The 20198-nt window shown below is 36.3% G+C and overlaps 5 protein-coding genes across 8 annotated transcripts; 2 read left to right on the forward strand and 3 right to left on the reverse strand.

Moving 5' to 3' along the window:
• On the reverse strand, positions 1–2451 carry LOC137955173 (co-chaperone protein p23-1-like). Its single transcript, XM_068802043.1, has 5 exons — positions 2447–2451; positions 1102–1282; positions 875–1028; positions 723–760; positions 1–146 (listed from the first exon to the last, which is right to left on the reverse strand). Exons 1-5 carry the CDS (start codon positions 2449–2451, stop codon positions 51–53), a joined length of 474 nt encoding a protein of 157 aa, XP_068658144.1. The 3' UTR covers positions 1–50.
• Positions 2452–3711: 1260 nt separating this feature from the next.
• On the forward strand, positions 3712–5906 carry LOC137957247 (magnesium-protoporphyrin IX monomethyl ester [oxidative] cyclase, chloroplastic). Its single transcript, XM_068804993.1, has 5 exons — positions 3712–4222; positions 4638–4702; positions 4839–5166; positions 5262–5360; positions 5511–5906. The coding sequence occupies exons 1-5, from the start codon at positions 3779–3781 to the stop codon at positions 5772–5774; spliced, it is 1200 nt and encodes a 399-aa protein (XP_068661094.1). The 5' UTR covers positions 3712–3778; the 3' UTR covers positions 5775–5906.
• A 91-nt stretch (positions 5907–5997) lies between these two features.
• LOC137957250 (uncharacterized) lies at positions 5998–8653 on the reverse strand. 4 transcript variants are annotated; one of them, XM_068804999.1, is made up of 3 exons: positions 8395–8653; positions 7057–7284; positions 5998–6300 (listed from the first exon to the last, which is right to left on the reverse strand). In XM_068804999.1, exons 2-3 carry the CDS (start codon positions 7258–7260, stop codon positions 6187–6189), a joined length of 318 nt encoding a protein of 105 aa, XP_068661100.1. In that variant the 5' UTR covers positions 7261–7284; positions 8395–8653; the 3' UTR covers positions 5998–6186. The 4 variants fall into 4 exon arrangements, with proteins under 4 accessions (XP_068661100.1, XP_068661099.1, XP_068661098.1 ...); XM_068804998.1 differs by having other exon boundaries at positions 7057–7301; XM_068804997.1 differs by having other exon boundaries at positions 7057–7294; positions 8395–8652.
• Positions 8654–9189: 536 nt separating this feature from the next.
• Positions 9190–10666, forward strand: LOC137957249 (probable aquaporin SIP2-1). The gene is made up of 3 exons (XM_068804995.1): positions 9190–9521; positions 10039–10299; positions 10393–10666. Exons 1-3 carry the CDS (start codon positions 9252–9254, stop codon positions 10555–10557), a joined length of 696 nt encoding a protein of 231 aa, XP_068661096.1. The 5' UTR covers positions 9190–9251; the 3' UTR covers positions 10558–10666.
• Positions 10667–10791: 125 nt separating this feature from the next.
• On the reverse strand, positions 10792–18553 carry LOC137957248 (proteasome subunit alpha type-3-like). Its single transcript, XM_068804994.1, has 10 exons — positions 18325–18553; positions 18193–18232; positions 18011–18094; positions 14666–14739; positions 14440–14526; positions 13343–13427; positions 13196–13242; positions 12093–12158; positions 11597–11687; positions 10792–11070 (listed from the first exon to the last, which is right to left on the reverse strand). Exons 1-10 carry the CDS (start codon positions 18426–18428, stop codon positions 10999–11001), a joined length of 750 nt encoding a protein of 249 aa, XP_068661095.1. The 5' UTR covers positions 18429–18553; the 3' UTR covers positions 10792–10998.
• Between the last annotated feature and the right edge of the window lie 1645 nt (positions 18554–20198).

Consider the following 20198-nt stretch of genomic DNA (forward strand, 5'->3'; position numbering starts at 1 on the left):
TCGGGTAAAACTCAGAAATATCAAATTAAATGTAAAGTCATACAATTGCTTCATCGTTTGCAAATGCAGTCTAATCTAAGTCTTCTCAATATCCAGTGCAGAGGGCTCTCCTCTTTGGGTTGCTTCTTCTTTGTCTTCGATTTCTTCTGCAACAAGATTATCTCGTGTTAATGACATTTACAATCGATTCTAAGTATTCTACAAGAGCTAAAGAGTTTTTTAACACGACAACACAATGTAAAAGCCTATTTGTTTATGTGTTTTGTAGATTGGGAGCCTAACGTGTATAAAAAGTTTTGCACATGTGAAAATGGCGATGAGAGAGGTGCTGAATTAGTTATAACCCTCCTCATCCTTAGCATCAAAATCCATATCAAAATCATCCCCACCCATGCCTAACTTCTGCACAAAATCGTCAGACTTAACAAGATACTGATTTGGCTGAAAACAAAAATGTTCAAGATCTTTAACAGAACATAAACTGTCCACGTTCTCTCAATTCTAACCATAGGGGACCTGCCATTCTATTAAACTTTCAGCCAAACCAGGAAAATCCCAACATTTAAATCAAACCATGACAACCAGTAATTCACTAAAGCCATTCTGTTCTTTGCCTGATGTCTCAAGAGACGGGGATGGTAAAATTCAAGATTCACAAAATGCACACGAGAAAGTGATACACTAGACAATCGATTCATGCAGATATCAGTTTCCATACTTACAGAGAAATCCATATCATCAAAATCCAAGCCAGTTTTTCCTGTAGGAAGGAAGAGACATAAAAGTTCAGTTAATATAAACAAGATCAGAGAAAAAACAACGATGTAGGACTTTGGGTTTGGTATGGAACAAACTACTATTAAGCTCCACTTACCTTCCTCTTCTTCTTCCTCAACCCATTTATCCCAATCAACCTTCAAGAATATTGGAGGTTTCCCTTCTGTTTTTAGTAATCTGGCCCACCATTTGCTCTCAGCCTTTTTTATGGTATAGACAATGCTCCTTACACCAATGCTAACTTTGCTTTCCTGTAGCATTGTCCAACATTCAATCACTGCAAATGAGATACTAAAGTAACATTTCACCGTGCATCTGCCATACCTCGGTATTGATCTTGTCAAACAATTCAAGGTCCACTTCATAAAGAACACCATCCCTCGTAGCAGAAAATAAGAATTTCCCTTCAGCTTCAAGCTTGACCTTTACATCTTTGGCATCAGGAAGCTCAACCGTCAAAAAGACTTTGTCAGATCTCTGTGCCCATTTTACAGTTGGGTGTCGGCTGGCAAAGAACTCATTGGCTTAGTTGGTTTAAACAAAGGAATTGAAACTTTTATTTACATTCTTGTCTATTACTAAATAAGATTTAGTTTACTTAATCATTATCTGAACAGTGCTGTGTTTTTCCAAGATCTCATTACATCTAATTTCCTACATAATACTTGATGTCTACAGGAATTTTCGTCTAATGACTGCCAAGATGAGCACTGAACAATTTTTATCCGGATTAAAATATGAAAAAATCTTTGATGGACCTGAGTAGCGCACAACTGTTAAAAGAAACAGGCCCTCTGTTCCATGATCACAGGTGATAAGTTTGGTTTTAAAAAATGGACAGTAATAAAGCAAAACGCGGATAATGAATCACAGCGATAAGTATCCAACCATTGAACCTTGACAATGTACATCGTTGTAAAGCAATCAAATAAACCTCCAAAATAGTGAAATACATACTGGTCCAAAGAGGTAAAGAACTGCAAATGACTCTCTCACGCTCTAGAACCACACAGATAAAAAGGAAAAATTGATAGACATATTGCATAAAAAAATCAGTATTGTCAACATCTCTAAAGTTGAAAAGGAAAACTGGAACTGCACACTCATAAATTGATAGGGGCAGAGTTCTAAAGCTGGAGATGCAAACTAAGAGATTCTGCCAATGGCTTATTAGCCGACACCTACGTTCCTACTGCAAGTGATTTTTAGGAAAGAACTGATTCAAATAGATCACTCGAACCAGCATAAATTCGACATCATTCTCGCAGTAAAAGGTGACAAAATAACTTCTAGGTACAAGATATTTCGCACGGTTGCAATCACAGAAGAAATAACTGAGAATATTTACTTTTTTTTAATCAATAGAAGGAGAACCAAACTAATGTCAAAACTTCAATACTTAAAAGTAATACGGAAGCAGTAACTAAGAGAGCCTTCTCTGAGAACAGAGTTAACTGATAGAAGGCTACCTGCCTTCTGGAGATCAAATATTTACCACTGAATCCAGAACATCCTTTCACTGGGAAGAAAAAACATAAAAATGACATGAGAAGCCAACAGAGTCCATCGTTCTACCGGACAGGGAAAACATTTTAAATGACAAGAGAAGCAACAAAGCTTAACAACAATCAATTCTTTTCTAAGAATTAAACTCAGAAAGAAGACTCACCTCATCTTGAACGATCACGAAAAGAGAGACCGATCAAAATGTCTGCAGCTAAGATATGAACAAGCTATTATCAAGATTTTTTGGTTTTATACCAACTCAGGGAGAGCTGAGGAGTGGGCGCGAATGTTCCAGAAACAAGCAAATGCTTTACAAGTTCCATTTTAAAAAATTCAATTTAATAAAGAAGGGTGGTTTAGTCATTTTGTTATTGGTGAATATAATAAAATGAAGGGTTGAAGGCTTAGGTGGTATTACGGTAAATACCACCTATGTTTGAGATAAGACATGATTAAAGTGTCTTCTTTTAAGGATTTTGTTATTCATTAAATTGTCATTTTCTTAGGATTTTATATTTTTATGATTTAGATTTTAAAAATATATTTTTAATTATTTTATTTATTTACCCCTACAATTCAATAAATAATTAAATAAATAAAATATGAAATAGTTGATTTTATATACAAATAATTTTGTATATTGATATACCGATTACAAATAGAACTATATGTGTTAAGTTCCTAACTAATATTATCCAAAAGACTGGTCTAATAAGTACCGAAAAGCCAAACACTTAACCCAAGACCATTTACTTTATTGTATTAATAATAATGATATCAAATTAATTTTATTTTTAATTTTTATGAAAACAAAAAATTTCAAATAGATAATAAATTAGTATAAAATAAATATAAATATATTTTAAATTATATAATTTAAATTTTAAAAATAAAAAAATTGAGTGTACCTAATCTTATATAAAAAGGAAATTGAACTCAAAATATTATACTTGATTTTTTATTCAAGGGAAAAGTTATCTCATTTACAAAATATTATTTACTTGATTATATATTATAATATTATTATTATCCTAATTTATCATTAAAATTAATAAAATAAAAATCTCAAAATAACATCAAATAAATATATATGATAATAAATAAATATAAAATAAAACCACTTAAGCTTATATGAACCTGTTCATACTCTTTTTTCCTTAATAGTTTGGGTTTGATTCAATAAATAAATAAACAATTAAATGGGTCAGAAAATGAGATCTCTTTTTTTTTTTTAACAAGATTTGTGAAAAATCTGCAAACATGACCAATCCATGGATTCCACTGGATGAAACCACACCACGAAGACGATCTTCCACATGGCAATCGCACATTAACATTCAGAGATTTCATTGGATGAGATTCCATCACTGTCATCCTTCCATATAAATCCCACCTCTCCTTCACTCCCTTCTCCAAAAGGCTGTGTTTCTTCCTCTATCTGCTTTTTCTCTCCCTGCTCTGCTCTCCCCATTTCAGACTCCCCCAGGAGGCAAAAATGGCGGCGGAGCTCTCTCTGGTCAAACCCATCTCGAAGTTCCCAAAATTCTACTCTCCTAGGCCTTCTTCTAACTTCAGATCTTACATTTCCATGTCCTCTGCTGCCTCTACTGAGACGAAAAGACCCAAAAAACAGGCCAAAACTGCTATAAAGGAGAGCCTTCTCACCCCGAGATTCTACACCACTGATTTCGATGAAATGGAGATGCTTTTCAACACTGAAATCAACAAAAACTTGAACCAGTCCGAGTTCGAAGCTCTGTCGCAGGAGTTCAAGACTGATTACAACCAGACCCATTTCGTCCGGAACAAGGAATTCAAAGAAGCAGCTGATAAAATCGAGGGTCCCTTTAGGCAAATCTTCGTCGAGTTCTTGGAGAGGTCCTGCACTGCTGAATTCTCTGGGTTTTTGCTGTACAAGGAGCTCGGAAGGAGGCTTAAGGTACTCTTCTTTTCAACGCATAGAATCATAACCTGGTTGTGTTACTACTCAAAACGAAATTTGGGAGTAGGCATAAAATCGTTTCAACAAATCCATGTTTTTACTGGTTTTTCTTCTCAGACAAATTTTAGCATGTATCTCTGACGCCATTAACACCATCAAACGGTACTGAATTCTATGACTTTCTGATGCAGAAAATTTGATAATTGGCATAGAAGATTAAATGACAGAGTACTGCCGTTTGTTAACACTTGACACACTGATTTAAGCTCTGACATTTATTTATTTGATAATTGTTCACATTCATCGAGTTAACCCAGTTTCAATTGTTCTTTATTCGCTTAATGATTCTCTGTCGATAGACATTCAGTTTTTTTTTTTTTACTGACATTTTCATGATAATATATGCAATCAGAAAACCAATCCGGTGGTGGCAGAAATTTTCTCACTCATGTCGAGGGATGAAGCCAGGCATGCTGGGTATGTAATCAAATTCTATAGGAAGTCGTTGTTTTGATCCAGTGATTTTTTTTGCTGGGTTCATATGGAAAAACGAGGTTAAGCGTCTAGTTTTCATTTCCCCACGATTTGCTATAGCAGTTTCATGGATTTGCAGGTTTTTGAACAAGGGTCTTTCTGATTTCAACCTGGCGTTGGATTTGGGTTTCCTAACCAAGGCCAGAAAATACACATTCTTCAAGCCCAAGTTCATCTTCTATGCGACATACTTATCTGAGAAAATTGGGTACTGGCGATACATAACTATCTACAGGCATTTGAAGGAAAACCCAGAATTCCAAGTTTATCCGATCTTCAAATATTTTGAGAACTGGTGCCAGGACGAGAACAGGCACGGAGATTTCTTCTCTGCTTTGATGAAGGCTCAGCCTCAATTTCTCAACGATTGGAAAGCAAAATTGTGGGCTCGTTTCTTCTGCTTGTCTGTAAGTTTTCTTACTGCAATTTTCTCATTCTTTATGGCTGATGCCTCACTTGTGGCTTTCTTGACAAAAACTGTTCCTTCTGGTTGCTGTGGCAGGTTTATGTGACAATGTACCTTAACGACTGCCAGCGTACAGCTTTCTACGAAGCCATTGGTCTCGACACCAAAGAATTTGATATGCATGTTATAATCGAGGTAAAAAGCTTTGGCTAGACAATGATAAGATTGATGCTTAAAACCCTTTTAAAGAGAAACAAAAGAATAATAGATTCTGTCATAAATATTGAACAAAATCAAGACCATTTAGATCAATCCATGATGCAATTTTCTGGTTCATTATGACAGACGAACAGGACGACAGCTAGAATATTCCCTGCAGTGCTTGATGTGGAGAACCCAGAATTCAAGAGGAGGCTGGACCGGATGGTAGAAATCAATACTGAACTCCTTGCTGTTGGGGAAAGCAACGATATTGCCTTGGTGAAGAACTTGAAACGGATTCCTCTCATTGCTGCATTTGCTTCCGAGCTCTTGGCCACATATCTCATGCCCCCAGTTGAAGCTGGATCTGTTGATATAGCAGAGTTTGAGCCTCAGCTGGTGTACTAAATTTGTACAAGATCCAACAGATCAAACTGTGGGAGGGAGCTAAAGGGGCACTTCTGTTAATGTAAAGACAGTTTTGTATTAATTCAGCTTGAGTTAGCTTACTCTGCTTAACACCTTAAGCTTTTATGCTTATAGATGCTTATCTTATGCTCCCTTCCATTATGCCCAGATCTCGAGATCTAGAGAGAAGTGGATATCTAAACTCATGATATCTCCTGCAGGATAATTTCACTGTTACATTGAACAATACTGTATTTTGCAAGATGGCATTGTTTAGTAATTAAATAGTTCGCATGTTCCTGCTACATTGAAAAAAATAAGTAATAAGACATGTTAATTTGGATACAGTGAAAGTTTATTTTTAGCAGTTGGACATATCTTGTTCTATCTGCTGACCCTCCATAATTCATCTTCAAGGTTGATAAACCTCAGGTAGTTGAAGACCCACACTAGATGCAGATTTCTTGAGTGTTCTCCTCATTTCATCAGACCTATCAACTGCTATGTTGTACGAGAAAAGCAGATCCTGCCCAACCATTAGCAACTTTTTTGTAAGTAATATTATTGCATAAAAAATTCAAGCAACCACAGAAACAACAGTAGCCAATTATAATTGAAATTTCAATTATTAATTCAGCAATTATAGTCATGAGAACCAAGAAAAACCAGTGTGGAGGGTTTATGTAATGGTAATGTTTTTACTCAATGGCAAACCATAGTTGTTTCCTAATGCAGGAGAATCCAAAATGAATACCCAATGCCAGCAAATTTACCAGTCAGGATTAGACAGCGGCGGGTAGGTTCAGATCAAATTCAACATTTCAGGAGAACTGTCTTATTGAAAATAGTTAGGTTTGCTTGAGACCTTCCTATTCTGCAAGAAAGTGCTTGGCTAAACATATCACTTTAAAATTGTTCTTGTGCCCTTCAAAAAGCATAGCCACTTGTAGATCAAAGGGCCTAAGGTTTGGCCAGAGTTAGATAGCTATGACCAAATTACAAACTTCATCATGTGCAAATGTTTGGCCAGAATTAGATAGCTATGACCAAGTTACAAACTTCACCATGTGCAAAACCAATTTCAGCTGATCTCCACTTCTTTTGCTTGACAAAAGCTGATCATTTATAAAGAAGGCAAATCAATGGCCTACACATACTTGACTATGTTAAAAACACAACAAATTTCTAATAGCATAATCAACTGAAAGCATGAAATGTTCAACAGTCGAGAAGGTTTCAGCTTATGCTGCAAATACAAACTGTGCAAGGTCAGAAATCATACCTTGTGATGGTGCACACTGTTGAGAAGGAAGGTATAATCACTAGCAAGCCTGATTTTCTGTTGGATAGCAGCAGGATCTACCATGTTCATGTTCTTTCGGAATTCTTGAGCTACAAAGTCCCTGAAATGGACTTTACTGCCGTCATTACCAATGTGTTTCTTGACAGCTTTAAGAAGGCCACGATATACACCAACAGCTTGCATGCTTCCGACAAGTCCTTGTTACCTCTGAAATTGACTACAGACTGGTTCTAATTATGTGAAAAGAAAAAGATCAAGATCTAATGTAAATAACTGAAAGAAACCAAATCTAGCTAAAAAAAGGGAAGGGCACTAGAGTACTTCAAATATCAACACATAAAGGAAAAATAAGTATAGAGCACATGACATGACCAATGGAAGGAATAAGACCAACTGATACTGATCTAAGTTAAATATATAGACCTCTAAACAAAATATTCCAAAAAAAAGATAAGTTTTCTTTATCAAATTTAGTTATCCTTCATCATAACTCAGGGCAACAATGTCCAACAGGAAACCCAATAAAATTTTAGTGGAAGCTTTTGTAAACCAAAAACCCCTTGAAGTTAAACTCTGTAAACGAGTGGAGATCCAATGCATCAAGTAAAATGACACCTATAAGACCACTAAGTATCCCAAAAAAATTGGTAGTAGCAAGGAGCTCCCCTGCTTACCTCTTCCCTCTCAAAAATCTCAAACAGAAAACAGTATTGGCAATCTCTTCCTTTTTCCACGATAATAGAGATGCACATAGGATGACCGCAATTGGAAACATCTGAAATGAGAGATTACGAGATACGGAAAATTTAGCGAAAATAGGAGTTTGCTTCGGAAGAAGGTCAAGTGAGAGCTTGCCTCAAGCCCTGTCTCGTCAGCGGAACGAAGAGTAAAGAACAGGGATCAAGAAGAACAAGAAAAGGAATCCTCTTGAATGGTTAAGTGAAGAAAGTTAGAGGGGCCAATATAAAATACATGAAATTTTTCTTGCTTGATTGCATATAGAAATTAAAAAAGCAAGGTAGGAGAAGATGACAACTTTTTGATTATTAAATTATCAGAATTTTAACCAAACCATGGATAAATACAAGATAAGCCCCAACCTAGAGGTAGTAAATACGGATTTCTCATCATCAATATCAAAATTTCAAAAGTTTCCACTCTGAGTGGGAAGAAGACGGAGCTAACTAATTGCCATGCCCTTTCATGCTGAGGCCGGAAGCAATGTCAAACAAAAAAATAGAGTGAAAGACGAACCATGGTTCACTGCATTTGAATGGCCAGACTCAACAGCAGAGCAATGATCGAAAAAACCCTCACCTTGCTCAGCGTCTCTGTTGTCTAAAAAGGGGCTAAGAGAAATGCGTTGATTTAGGCAGGAGGCCTCGGCGGCGTCGATTGAACTCTCTGTCGTTCGGCTTGAGTCGTCTCCTTCGCGAAATCTGGGAGAGTGGCAAGAGGGGAAAGGGGGAGCCGCTTAGGCCTTACCACTCAAGGCCCGTTAGTGCACCTAAGGAAAGTGAAAATAAATTCAAATTCACTCTCACATATAAAAGGTTGGGAAACTTCCAAGTGAAGAGTGAAAGTGCTTGATCACGTTCGGAATTCACTTTCACTTGTTCTCTGGTATGCGGGCACTAACGATTTTGGGGTAAGTGAGACATCTCTAGTCTCTCGCTCTCTGTCGTCTAGTCACATGTAGTGGATTTGTACTAAGCAAGCTGAAGGATGAGAGTCAAGTTTCTTTCTACTCCACCCCAATCCAACCATCGGATTAACGGATCTTAATCCTACTCAGACTTTAATATTGTCCCAATTAAGGGCTGAGTCTACAGAGTTTCATCAAAATTACTACTTAGCAAAGAAGAAGTCGTTTTACAAATGCAAATCTCAAACAAATCCTAAATGTCTTTTTGCCAATTGCTCTTGTCGAATTCTCTCCCCAAAAGTAGGAATATGTTCAATCAACTCCTGAAATCTCCCTGGCCTCTGGCAGTAATGCACTCTTCAACGTTTCTGCTTACAGAAAAGAGAAGCTTCCCAGTTATTTATCCAACTGTAAAACGACAGATTCCTCGATAAATACTGCAGCTTCCGTCCTAAATAGAACGGACTCTCATTTCTCCCTCCTGTTCGTCTTCCCGGATTGAGAAGCTGTTGTTCCTGTGGTCTAAACCATGGGTAAATTAAGGCTAGTCGCTACGGATTTCGTGCTCTCGTTTATGTGGGTATGGTCAGGGTCACTGACAAAGCTTTTTGAGTACGAATCTGACCCGAAGAGAGAAGCCATTAGGTACGCTCTGCAAGTTTTGGTTTTATTCTTCTTTGTTTGGCTGCGGAAGATAACGAAAGGAGGATCTTTTAATCCGCTGCCTACTTTGGCAAGTGCCATCTCTGGGAATTTTTCCGGATTTCTTTTTGCAGTGGGTGGAAGGATTCCTGCTCAGGTGAGCTTTGGTTTGTCTAAGACTGAATAACTGATATAGGCTGCTTTTCTTTTTTTTATTAGGTTATAATCCATTTGATTTGGGTTCTCATTGGTTCTGATGAGGGTTTTCATTGTGCAAAGAGACTCTTGTCGTTATGGATTTGTCTGATGGAGTGGAATGAGTTATTGATTGGTTAACGCCTGGCTCTGCTGTTCTGGCGGACACACAGTTTATCTTGTGATTTTTCATGTTAACAAGAGAGCCAGAGCTTATTTGTTGATTTGTTCGTTTCCTGTGTAAATTTTATCTGATTAGTGAATGACTCGGGCTTCTTTCCTTGCCTCCTCTTCTCTTCTTCAGGTTATTTTCTGGAAAAAAATTCTTTCATTTGTCCTCGGAAGAAGCAACGAAAAATATATTGCATCATAGTTTGCTAAATCTGGCTTTGTTGGCTATTGTTCTGCACATTTAAATTCATGGGTACAGACAGTAAGACGAAAAGAAGCTTTCCTCATGAGAATTTGACTGGTTTTAGGTATTGGGATCCATTGTCGGTGTTTCGATACTCAAGCAGATCTTCCCAGAAATAGGACATGGGCCACGACTGAATGTTGATATTCATAAGGGAGCATTAACTGAAGGGATCCTTGCATTTGTGATTGGGTTCGTGACTCTTAGCCTTGCCTGGAAAGATACAAACAGTTTCTTCATCAAAACATGGATTTACACCATTACAAAACTGAGTCTCCATATACTAGGCTCAGACCTAACTGGTGGTATCATGAACCCTGCCTCTGTAAGTAGTATTCCCTTCCAAATAGCCCATTTTTGCTATGGAAATCGTGTTTTGTGATTCATAAGCATATGAATTTGGTATTTTATTTGTCAGGCCATGGGTTGGGCGTACGCCAGAGGGGATCACATCACGAAGGAGCATTTGTTTGTGTATTGGCTGGCTCCTCTCGAGGCAACTCTGTTGTGTGCGTGGGTTTTCAAGTTGATTATTCAACCCCAGCAGTTCAAACGGGTCGATGACAAGAAAAAAGCAGATTGAAAAGTAATTCTTGCTTCATCATTGTTCTGTGTATTCTGTATTTCTTCCTCACATTTCTATAGAAAATGTCTTTGAAAAACTTGAAAGTGGATAATACATGTGAATTCCTGTTCTTTTTACCCTTCCAACTGCATTCTGGTCTCACTCAACACAGTTGATCTTCTTTTTCTTATCACCAGAAAGCCTTCAAAGTGCATGTATTTATCGTCCCTTGCAGAAAAAAAGTATCTCAACTAAACAGACGACCACCATCTAATGCATTTAAAAGTGTTTTGGTGCCCCAAAACAGAGCAGTAGTGCATCGTCTATTATCTCTTTCAAGGAAGACTATCACTATTTTACCCCAAAATTTTGATCCACGGTAATTAAAATATCTCAAATGTGCTGCGGGGGTAAAAATATCATCATTAATTAGGAAAATAACCAAGGAATAATCTGCAATTAGTCTGCATCCATTTCTCTTAGTGCTGCTTCAGCTGCTGCTTTGGCTGCTTCCAAAAGATCATCTGGAACCTACACACACAAGAAAGTTCGAGCGGACTAAAAAGTGTGAGCAAAAAGGTGAGAGAGCAGTCCCAGGGTCTGTTTGGAACGCTATGGCAAATAAAAGAAAATATAAAAAAAGGAGAATTTAACCTTTATTATTCCCAAAAATAGTTAGTGAAAAGTAAAATTTTATCATTATCTCATTTTCACTAACTATTTTTAGGAATAATAATGGTCAAATTCTCGTGTTCTTTTCTTTTATTTTCTTGTCTATGGGTTCCAAACATACCCTTAAGGTAATTATAGACCCAAGGCAAGCCAAGTGTTGAAAGGCATTTGAACTGTAACCGGTATCAATTCTTAACACCCGGCTTGAGATGATAAAACTAAAATGGTAATGGAGAATAATATTCAAGCAACCTCACACTATGCCACTAATAACAGGTAGGAAGCATCATTTAAAAAAAAAAAAACAGGCATTCACTGTTTGTCTTGTTATTAGATTATATTTCCACAAGAGCCAAACTAACACAGATAAGTTGTTTACAAATACCTTTTGGTGTTGACGATTAGACTCATCACAAACCCAGCTCAGTTCCAACTCGAAAGCTTTGTCCTTTGCCTCATCGTGCACACCATAAATGCTGCTTACATCAGAGATCATTAATATTTCCTTGAAGTGGAAATAAAATAAATACTGTTCGGCTATGTCCCCAACGTTTTTGTCCAAAGATGTAATTGTTTTTTGGCACATTTTTCAGTTTACTTGCGTTGAATTCATTTTTCAGCAGTTTAAAAACATGATAGACAGCATTACAGCTGCAACAAGTGCCATCTGAGCAATTCCAAAGGCTAAAAATGACATACCACATCACAGCATCTACTGGTCCTACTCCAAACCTCAATACTAGTAACCAGTTTTCAGTTTTGTAAGTGTAGCATGAGAAGTTAAAACATATTGATTGCAGCACATAAGAAGCAAATATTATGTCAAAAAAGAACCAGAATTATGCTACAATTATTATATAGCACAAGATTCATATACTTACATTTTAGCAACTTCAATTACTCCTTGCCTACAGGTCATTTCTGACAGCTTCAGCTTCTCAATCTCTCTATATGACAAATCGGTTGGTAAACAACATCAACATCAAGTAAATAATTTTTTTTGAGAAACATCAAGTAAAGAAATTTAAAAAAGTTAAATTAGAATATTAACAGAAAAAGAAAATTTTCAATCTTTTTTTTTTCTTTGTGTGGATGTGGGGGAGAGAAAAACATATGGGAGCGGTAACTTTCATCCATTTGTGGACATAATATATTTTCTTTTCTCCTTAAGAATTGAACCCAGGATCTCATACTAGAAACTACTTCATTGCCCATTACGCCAAAGGCTACATACACATGCACACATTTTATCAGTATAACCTAGTCTCTAAAGAAAGGGGCATATGGGAACCAGGTCCTAGTCCTGCAATAATTTCACCTGTTTACCTTTTAAATATTGGCTAGCATATCCACAGATCTGCCAACAACCCAAAAGATCACAAGCATAATTCACAGTTCCAAAGCCAGGGATTTCTGAAGAAGATAATACAATTCATTCATCTAAAAATCAAAACCAAAGATTTATTATAGGCTTTTGTAGGCCCAATCTGGTGCCTAAAAGAAATGAAGGGATGCGAAAAGGATTTTTTTTTTAAAAAAGTAGAATGTGTGGAACTTCTTGTTTAAATAAAGTGCATCAAGTCTAGAAGCCATTAACGATTCTTTTTTTTTTTTTTTACGTACGAGCCACTCATGACCACTCTACTTCCAAACACAAGTTAGATATGGCCTTCAACCATTCTAAACAATGTCAACAACAACATGCAGGTAATTAGCGACAAGCAAAATAAAATAACCTAAAGTTGTATAAAACAAACATTGCTTCTATTACATGAGGTTTTCAAAACACAGGCATGTACACCCAAAACACAAAAGAAAAAATTCTGAAAAGCACAGAAGCATCAAGAATGCTTCTATTAACAACTTGAAAATATGAACTTTCACCAATTATAATTTCTCCAGAAAGTGGTTTTAGTTTTTATATTCTGTATTCCATTATCAAGCATGCAGAAACACAGGACAGAATAGCTCAATTCCAACTTACGTTTTGGCAGCCTGCCTTCCCTTTCCAATTGCTGTTCCAAAATACCTCTGAAGATATACCACACAAAGAATTTTGTGAATGGTCAATGATGACAGAAAAGTGTTCTAAGAGTAAGTAAGAGGTTGCTTTAGCCAGAGGTAAACTCACATAAGAAACACCAGAAGGTTCGACCATATACAGTTGTGGACCATCTCTATCATAGCCTCCAAGAATTACACCAGATCCAAAAGGCCTGCCACCACCATATTACTCAGCACATAAGAGGGGGGCTTACAGTTCGTCTTTCTTCTACTCAATTATTTAAGGAAAATGATTTTTCCACCCATTCCCCCATCAAGAACAAAAAAATGACCAAACAAAGAGATTTTATTTAGGTGAGGAATCAACAGAAGAAAAGAAAGATGTATATGTGCTTTTGTGGAACTATCTCAGTTGCTCATTGCTCCTGCAATGTAGTCACTCTCTCTCTTTTCACTTTTTTTTCCTTCACAAAAGCATTTTAAGTCAACCTTCCAGCCAGCGTCCAGTCCAAGTGTCTCATTACTCAAGACTCAATCTTAAGGTTCAGTCAGCAGGTGTGATCTCATACATCTTCTGTCAATAAGTTTCATATTATCTTATTAACCCAAATTCGCTGATAATTAGGATGGGTCTTGGTCAATGGCCATGATCTGGCTTTGACAAGGTGTAGTAGGTTAGGAGTGCTTTTATGATCCATTCAGGCCCTCATATAAATATGTTGACAGAATAAAATACAATAAAAATAAGAGAGCATGTGATACAATATTGCCATGCACTTTTCAAGTTGGAAAAAAACATTACATTTCTCAGAACTTCTATACATCTGATTATGTATGGGTTTCAAAGTGGTTTGATTCCCTTTCTGTTAACGATTGTTAATTCTCTGATAGAGATGCTAAGATATCATTTAACAAAGTTGATAGTAAAGAAAGTTTAAGATTCTTATCAATTAATTATTCAATATTCTGCTTCCTATAGTCAAACTTGTGTTTCAAGGAAACATATCCTTTTGTAAATAATGTACACGATATTGAAAGAATCTGTGCCAGGTAACAAGAGGGATGCAATATCTTGTACTTCCATCATTTTTCCACTGACAGAACAAGGCACTTCAGAAGGAATTAGATGCCAGCGAGCATTCTCCACACAGGATAGCACAAACAAGACCTCAGCATCCAAAATCCAACTAAGAAAAAGGATATTAAAGATTGATATTTACAAACCTCAGCCACCAGTATAGTGTGCATAAATGCACATAACTAGCAACACGATCCGCAAGTTCCTTAACAGGTATGGGCTCACCATAAACACTGCACAAACAAGAACCATGACAAGACATCCATCTTAACATTTGAAACCACAAAGCATATGTTCTCTTTACACAAAACTTAGCAAAAACAATGCAACCACACTCTCCATTTAATCAGTCCAAACATAAAAGCCTCCAACCTTTCATAGTTAGTGGCTTCAGCCCTGGCTCTTGCAACAATTTGTCTACCATCAGCAGCTAACCCAGCAACAGCCTGTTTTTAGAGTTGCACCAAAAAGTTCAGATATACCAGGAAACAAAACAAAAAAAAAAAAACATATTGCTGAAGTAAACGAGTAGCAGACAATATGAAATTAAAAAAAAAAAAAAGAGAGAAAATGTGACAAAAAAACATATTTCAGTTTCCATGGTGAATACCACACAAAAAGTTAGCATCCTATAGCTGATAGAAAATAATCAATCAAAATTTTTAAATAGAAAATCTAGGCACAGCAAGAGAATGTCTGTGTCAAGTTTAATGAAGATCCTCTACAGCCAATTTTTCTAAACTTGTCAACAACTCAATATTAACTTTCAGTATCTTGCAATTCCAACAAAAGACAAATCCCTCCGTTCAACTTAGTTCAACCATACCCACAGCTATAAACAAGCACCCCATTTTTTGCAATAGATTGGCAAGAACCACTTAAGTTTTTTCACTTCACAACCTTTTTCGGGTTAAGTACCTACATATTCTTAAAATATTGCATCCGATACCTACTTGCCCCAAAAATATCACAGCAAGAACTAGTATACCGTCCGCCATTAGATTCTGTCAGCTAACTCTAATTGTGGCATTGTATTAAAAAAATTAAATTACCCATGCAAAAAATGATATAATGAATTGTATGTTTCTATATCAATTATGCAATGTAGCGCTCATACAAGTGTGGCCCCAAACATTTTGTAGCTTTAGATCTATATCCTCCACGAATCCTTTTCCATTGCACTCTTCCATCTGCTTTCAAGGTAATGCTTTCTAGATATGTTTGAGGGAGTCAAAACTGGAGTCCTAAGAAGCAGTTGGTCTAAGGATGCTAATATGGCCTGTCCTATACCGTCAACACAAATTGAGTGGCAGCCACCAGTAAATGAATTCATCAAACTCAACTTTGATGGATACCTCTTCGGGAATCCCGGACTATCTGGTTTTGGTGAAATTTCCAGAATTTCAAACGGTGTTGTTCTTGTTACTTATGCTGGTCCTCTTGGCATTTCAGATTCCATAATGGCTGAGCTTCAAGCTCTAAGACATGGATTGATAATCTTCAGAGAATGGTTTTCAAGAAGGCTTCGTGTTGAAGGAGACTCCAAAAACGTCATTAGTTGGTACTTTAGTCCAAAAAACCCTTTATAAAGGTACTTTAATCTTTCCAAGCTTTAGTAAAAGTTAACTAATGTAATATAACAGTAGGCTGCAGGTATGTTTTTTTGGTGATATTGCAAGGAATGAAGGTATTAATTTGAAACCTAGGGACCGGAAGGTAGTTATGCGATATTTCAGGAATATGTAAATAACTAAACCTTTTTTTAAATGGGCAGTTTATTTAAGAACAAGAGAAACAAAGGAATACAAGCACACAAAAGGCTTACAATGCACTGATGCCCAGAATACACAAAGATACAACAGCATGTAATCACCCATAAATTGACATTCACCCTGAATTCCATCTCAAGCTGAAGAGTAAAGTAACAAACTTGCAACCAAGTGATTCAACCTGCTGCCAGCACTCATACATTTAAATACCAATGAATTAATTATGAAAATATCAAAACCTTCAGAAGAGTGTCCTGAAACCATGAGGGGGTTACTCTGACCTCCTACTTGGAACCGCTTGGCATTTCTGGTTCTACTACGGTGGAGCTCCAGGCTTTTCTGCATGGATTATCCATCTAGAGATCACTTAAGTAGAAACTTTTTGATTGAAGGTGATTCTAAAGTGGTGATTGAGTGGTGCTCTTTGGTTCTGAACCCCCTTGGAGGCATTGGAAATCTTTTCATGAGATTGTGGATATTTCTACAACCCTAGATTGTACTTGCATTGAAGGCAGATAGAGGAGAGCTAGGAGTATGATGTGAAGAGAGGAAGCTAAGGATTTCTGTTGAAATTCAGTACTAAGGCTTTTTACTTGTGATCTGCCAGAGCTTCATATTCTTTCTGTTGGGTGCTTTCTGCTGCATGTAACTGTTTTGAGCAGATTTCTTTGTTTTGTATTTAATATCGTTTATTGCATCTTGCTGTGTAAGTTACTTATAAGACAGCTTGAGACATCTCTTGAGACATCTCTTGAGACAGAAGCCAGCGTTTTTTCTTGAAAAATTTCAAAATTACCTTGTTACCTTGGTTAATGAGGAAATGAGAATCTTGTTGAATGTACGATATAAAAGGTTGCATTAGTTTTACGAGATGTATGCTCTGTGTGATCCAAGGACTCTACGTGGAAAGTTTAATCGTTTTTGTGGCTTTCCTTGGGATTTTTAAATTATTTTAGTAAGGTGTAGGTATCTTGGAATTTTGAGACATCTCGCGTCCCACAAAATTTAGATGTCCCAGTCAAGACATGAGATGTCTCACCCTAGACACATGCCATAATGTCCACTACGAACATGTATTGATGTTACATATAACGTTATAGACCTTGTGGGAAAGAGGGATGGGGGGCATTACAGATGGAGCATATTGTTATGTGTCCCCCAAAGGCCTCAGACATCTCAACAAGATGCCTACCACTGATTTAAATATCCTGTACTACATACAAATAAAAGTTACATCATTATACTTGAGCTGCTTGAAACTATTTGTTGCTGCTTGTCTTACTGATCCATGTGCATGTGACCACATCTCATGGATGTTCCTCCATGTAGAAATCATTTTCTCGTGAAAAAAGAATTCGTTCTTCTAGAAAAAAAGAAAACTCTAGGTAAGAACTGTTTACTTTTTTTCTGAACAAAAGCATAGAAATTGATTTCTTTTGTTTCTTGGAAAAAAGCAATATAAGTTTCCGTTGTATCTATATTCTCATGCCTAACGGCTACTGACTTGAGTTGTGGGTATTTGTTCCCATTTCAAGTAGTATATTTTCCTTTTAGTATTGGTTTTCATTTTTTTTTTTTTTTAGAAAGGCAAATTTTATTCAAGGCAAGGAGACAAAGAACAAAACTGCAAGGGGTTAGGCGAGAGGGCTCCGTTTACAATGAGAAACTGGAGGGAGACCCATTGCTTTGCCAAAAAGTTAGCCAACCCCCCAAAATACCCAACATAACAGAGGATTGACAAGAAACAGAACGTTAGAGACAGCAATTTGACAAAGCAACGAGATTCCTAACTAATCGATGAAGTCATTTCTTGTGCCATCATGTTTACTACGAGATAAAAGGGAGAGGGCAGAAAATTAGAGCAATTATGAGCCACAACCGACAAAACCAATAAACTCCGAGAAGAGAAGTGTTCAACGATAAATATACAGAGAGAGAGAGAAAGTACCATTCCAGAATGACGATCAACTGAGTGGATTCTCCGATTAGACCCCGCCAGCATCATCTTGGATGCAATCAGCTTCTCTACTCCCTGTCATTCATCAAGTGAGTACCCAAAAGACTCAAAGACTCGACTAACAGGAAGAACGAACAAAGCCGATAAACAGACCCAGACGAGAGAATCATTACCAAAACAACGCCATCCTTGCACTTGATGCCAACAACAGTCCTGCAGGTCAACATGAATTAAAATTACACACAAACGCAAACCAAAATGAAAACCCTACACAGCAACGACTGGAAACAAAGAGAATAACTCACCCGCTGTTGTCGACTGCTTTTGCTGCATACTCGATCTGGAAAACGCGCCCATCAGGAGAGAAAGTAGTGACAGAGAGATCATAACCGGTTCCGATGCTGCTCATGTTTTCTGGGTCTTAGCTTTCGAAAATACTCAATATCGGGACTACTTGGAAAAGGAAAGATTTCTTCGATCACAAGCCAATGGGGGAGCAACGAAAGCACAAACTTGTACCGGAGAGCGAGCTGTTTTGTTAAATATAATCCTCAAAATACTCGCGAATCTATTCTAGCAGGCGGAAGCCCACATCTTTTATTGGTTCCGGGTCGGATCAAATATTAATTCGGATCCAAACCGACCCCCTGAAGGTGAATTATTGAAAAATTAAAACTCAAATTGGTTTATGGTGGGATGGATCTCTTTAGAATTCCAACCTTCCCACGGAAAATTATTACGTTTTTTTATTAATTTTAAACATTATTTATATTCTTTCAAGATAACATTTTTACCTAATGCTATTTAAAAAATAATTAAACTTAATGTTTAATTATCATAATCTTATAATAATTATTATTTTTATATTTTATTAATTTATTTTAAATTTCCACTCTTTTTTTATTTTTATAAGGTTATATTGAAGATATAATGGGGTAATTTTTTATGTATTTTTACAATAATATTATTTTAATTTTTTTTTACAAGGTTATAATTATACTAAAAATATGATGAAGAGCTTGAATCGGATTGAGTAAGAGAACGGGGCAAAATCTGGGTTAAAATTGTCAGAGCTAGGCGGTTCTAGTCCACCTGGGTTAGGTTCCGTCTGCCCCTGGTCCACCTGGGTTAGGTACTTGGCTTTTCGCACGTAACAAATCAGTAGTTTGGGTTGTATTGGCTAAGCGTTTTGACATGGTATCAGACCTAGGCACCACGTTCCGCATTTGAATCCTGGCAGAAGCTATAGAAAACAGGAACGATGGGTGTTAGAACTAAGTGGTTTCGGTCCACTTGGGTTAGGTATTTGGCTTTTCGCACTTAAGATACCGATCTTTTGGCTTATTTACCACAAACATGATGCAAAATAGTATTAAATATATTATAAAATAAAATTTAGGTATTCTCTCTATAAAATTTACTCTTCCAAACTTTTCTCATGATTTTTTTCACAAAATATCACTTAATATTACAAAATATCATCATAAACAACAACTATAAATAATAGTTAAATCCATTTATTATTTGACAAATAATACGTTATTAATTATCAAATACTTTATTTTCTAAAAATTAAATAATATTCCCCATATATATAATCTTATCTTAGTTCTTTCCTAGCTACTTAATTGTGTTTAGATCTCTTGACTGTGGGTTTGTAATGAAAACCTAAAGATGTCTTAACAAAAATTATAGACATCAAATATTTGAATTCATTAAAATTTTATATTATTTTAAATAAAAATATATAAATAACATAAGAAAACAAAACAAAAAACAGGTAATATACCACAAATATCTTTATGCCCATGGGTTTAAAATTAATACCGAATTGCCTAGGAGCCCTAGTATTAGTTAATAATACGATTTCTTGTATCGGTTTATGTCCATTTAGAACAAATGGACAGAATTTAAATGTAAGAACGCGTGGATATTTTTTATATTATTACAAGATATAGATTTTAAAATTTACAAATATGAAGCATATTTTAGGTTACAAAAGTAATTAATCTGATTTAAAATTGTAAATTAGAGAGTAAAACAAGGCTTGATTTGAGAGAGAGAGAGAGAGGGAGAGAGAGCTCTAGCTTGATAAACAACACAACAGCACAACAAATAGGTCCAGAAACTCTCTCCAGTCTCCATGGTTTCAATTTCAAAAGAGTCCAAGAATTTCAAG

The sequence above is a fragment of the Aristolochia californica genome, unplaced genomic scaffold (genome assembly GCF_029961685.1).
Source record: "Aristolochia californica isolate CCGP_79_NKW_82.1479 unplaced genomic scaffold, dmAriCali1.0.hap1 SCAF_2, whole genome shotgun sequence".
NCBI lineage: Eukaryota > Viridiplantae > Streptophyta > Magnoliopsida > Piperales > Aristolochiaceae > Aristolochia > Aristolochia californica.

Excerpts from the sequence above, each read along its gene's own strand:
- LOC137955173 (XM_068802043.1), bottom strand. Across the intron at positions 761-874 it reads TGAGGAAGAAGAAGAGGAAG|GAAAAACTGGCTTGGATTTT; the intron begins GTAAGTGGAGCT and ends TCCTTCCTACAG. Across the intron at positions 147-722 it reads TTGATGATATGGATTTCTCT|AAGAAATCGAAGACAAAGAA; the intron begins GTAAGTATGGAA and ends ATCTTGTTGCAG.
- LOC137957247 (XM_068804993.1), top strand. The coding sequence starts at position 3,779 with ATGGCGGCGGAGCTCTCTCTGGTCAAACCCATCTCGAAGTTCCCAAAA. Across the intron at positions 4,703-4,838 it reads GATGAAGCCAGGCATGCTGG|GTTTTTGAACAAGGGTCTTT; the intron begins GTATGTAATCAA and ends ATGGATTTGCAG. Across the intron at positions 5,361-5,510 it reads ATATGCATGTTATAATCGAG|ACGAACAGGACGACAGCTAG; the intron begins GTAAAAAGCTTT and ends TCATTATGACAG.
- LOC137957250 (XM_068804999.1), bottom strand. The coding sequence starts at position 7,260 with ATGCAAGCTGTTGGTGTATATCGTGGCCTTCTTAAAGCTGTCAAGAAA. Across the intron at positions 6,301-7,056 it reads ACAGTGTGCACCATCACAAG|GATCTGCTTTTCTCGTACAA; the intron begins GTATGATTTCTG and ends ATGGTTGGGCAG.
- LOC137957249 (XM_068804995.1), top strand. The coding sequence starts at position 9,252 with ATGGGTAAATTAAGGCTAGTCGCTACGGATTTCGTGCTCTCGTTTATG. Across the intron at positions 9,522-10,038 it reads GTGGAAGGATTCCTGCTCAG|GTATTGGGATCCATTGTCGG; the intron begins GTGAGCTTTGGT and ends GACTGGTTTTAG. Across the intron at positions 10,300-10,392 it reads GTATCATGAACCCTGCCTCT|GCCATGGGTTGGGCGTACGC; the intron begins GTAAGTAGTATT and ends TTTATTTGTCAG.
- LOC137957248 (XM_068804994.1), bottom strand. The coding sequence starts at position 18,428 with ATGAGCAGCATCGGAACCGGTTATGATCTCTCTGTCACTACTTTCTCT. Across the intron at positions 14,527-14,665 it reads GAAGCCACTAACTATGAAAG|TGTTTATGGTGAGCCCATAC; the intron begins GTTGGAGGCTTT and ends TTGTTTGTGCAG. Across the intron at positions 13,428-14,439 it reads ACACTATACTGGTGGCTGAG|GCCTTTTGGATCTGGTGTAA; the intron begins GTTTGTAAATAT and ends TGGTGGTGGCAG.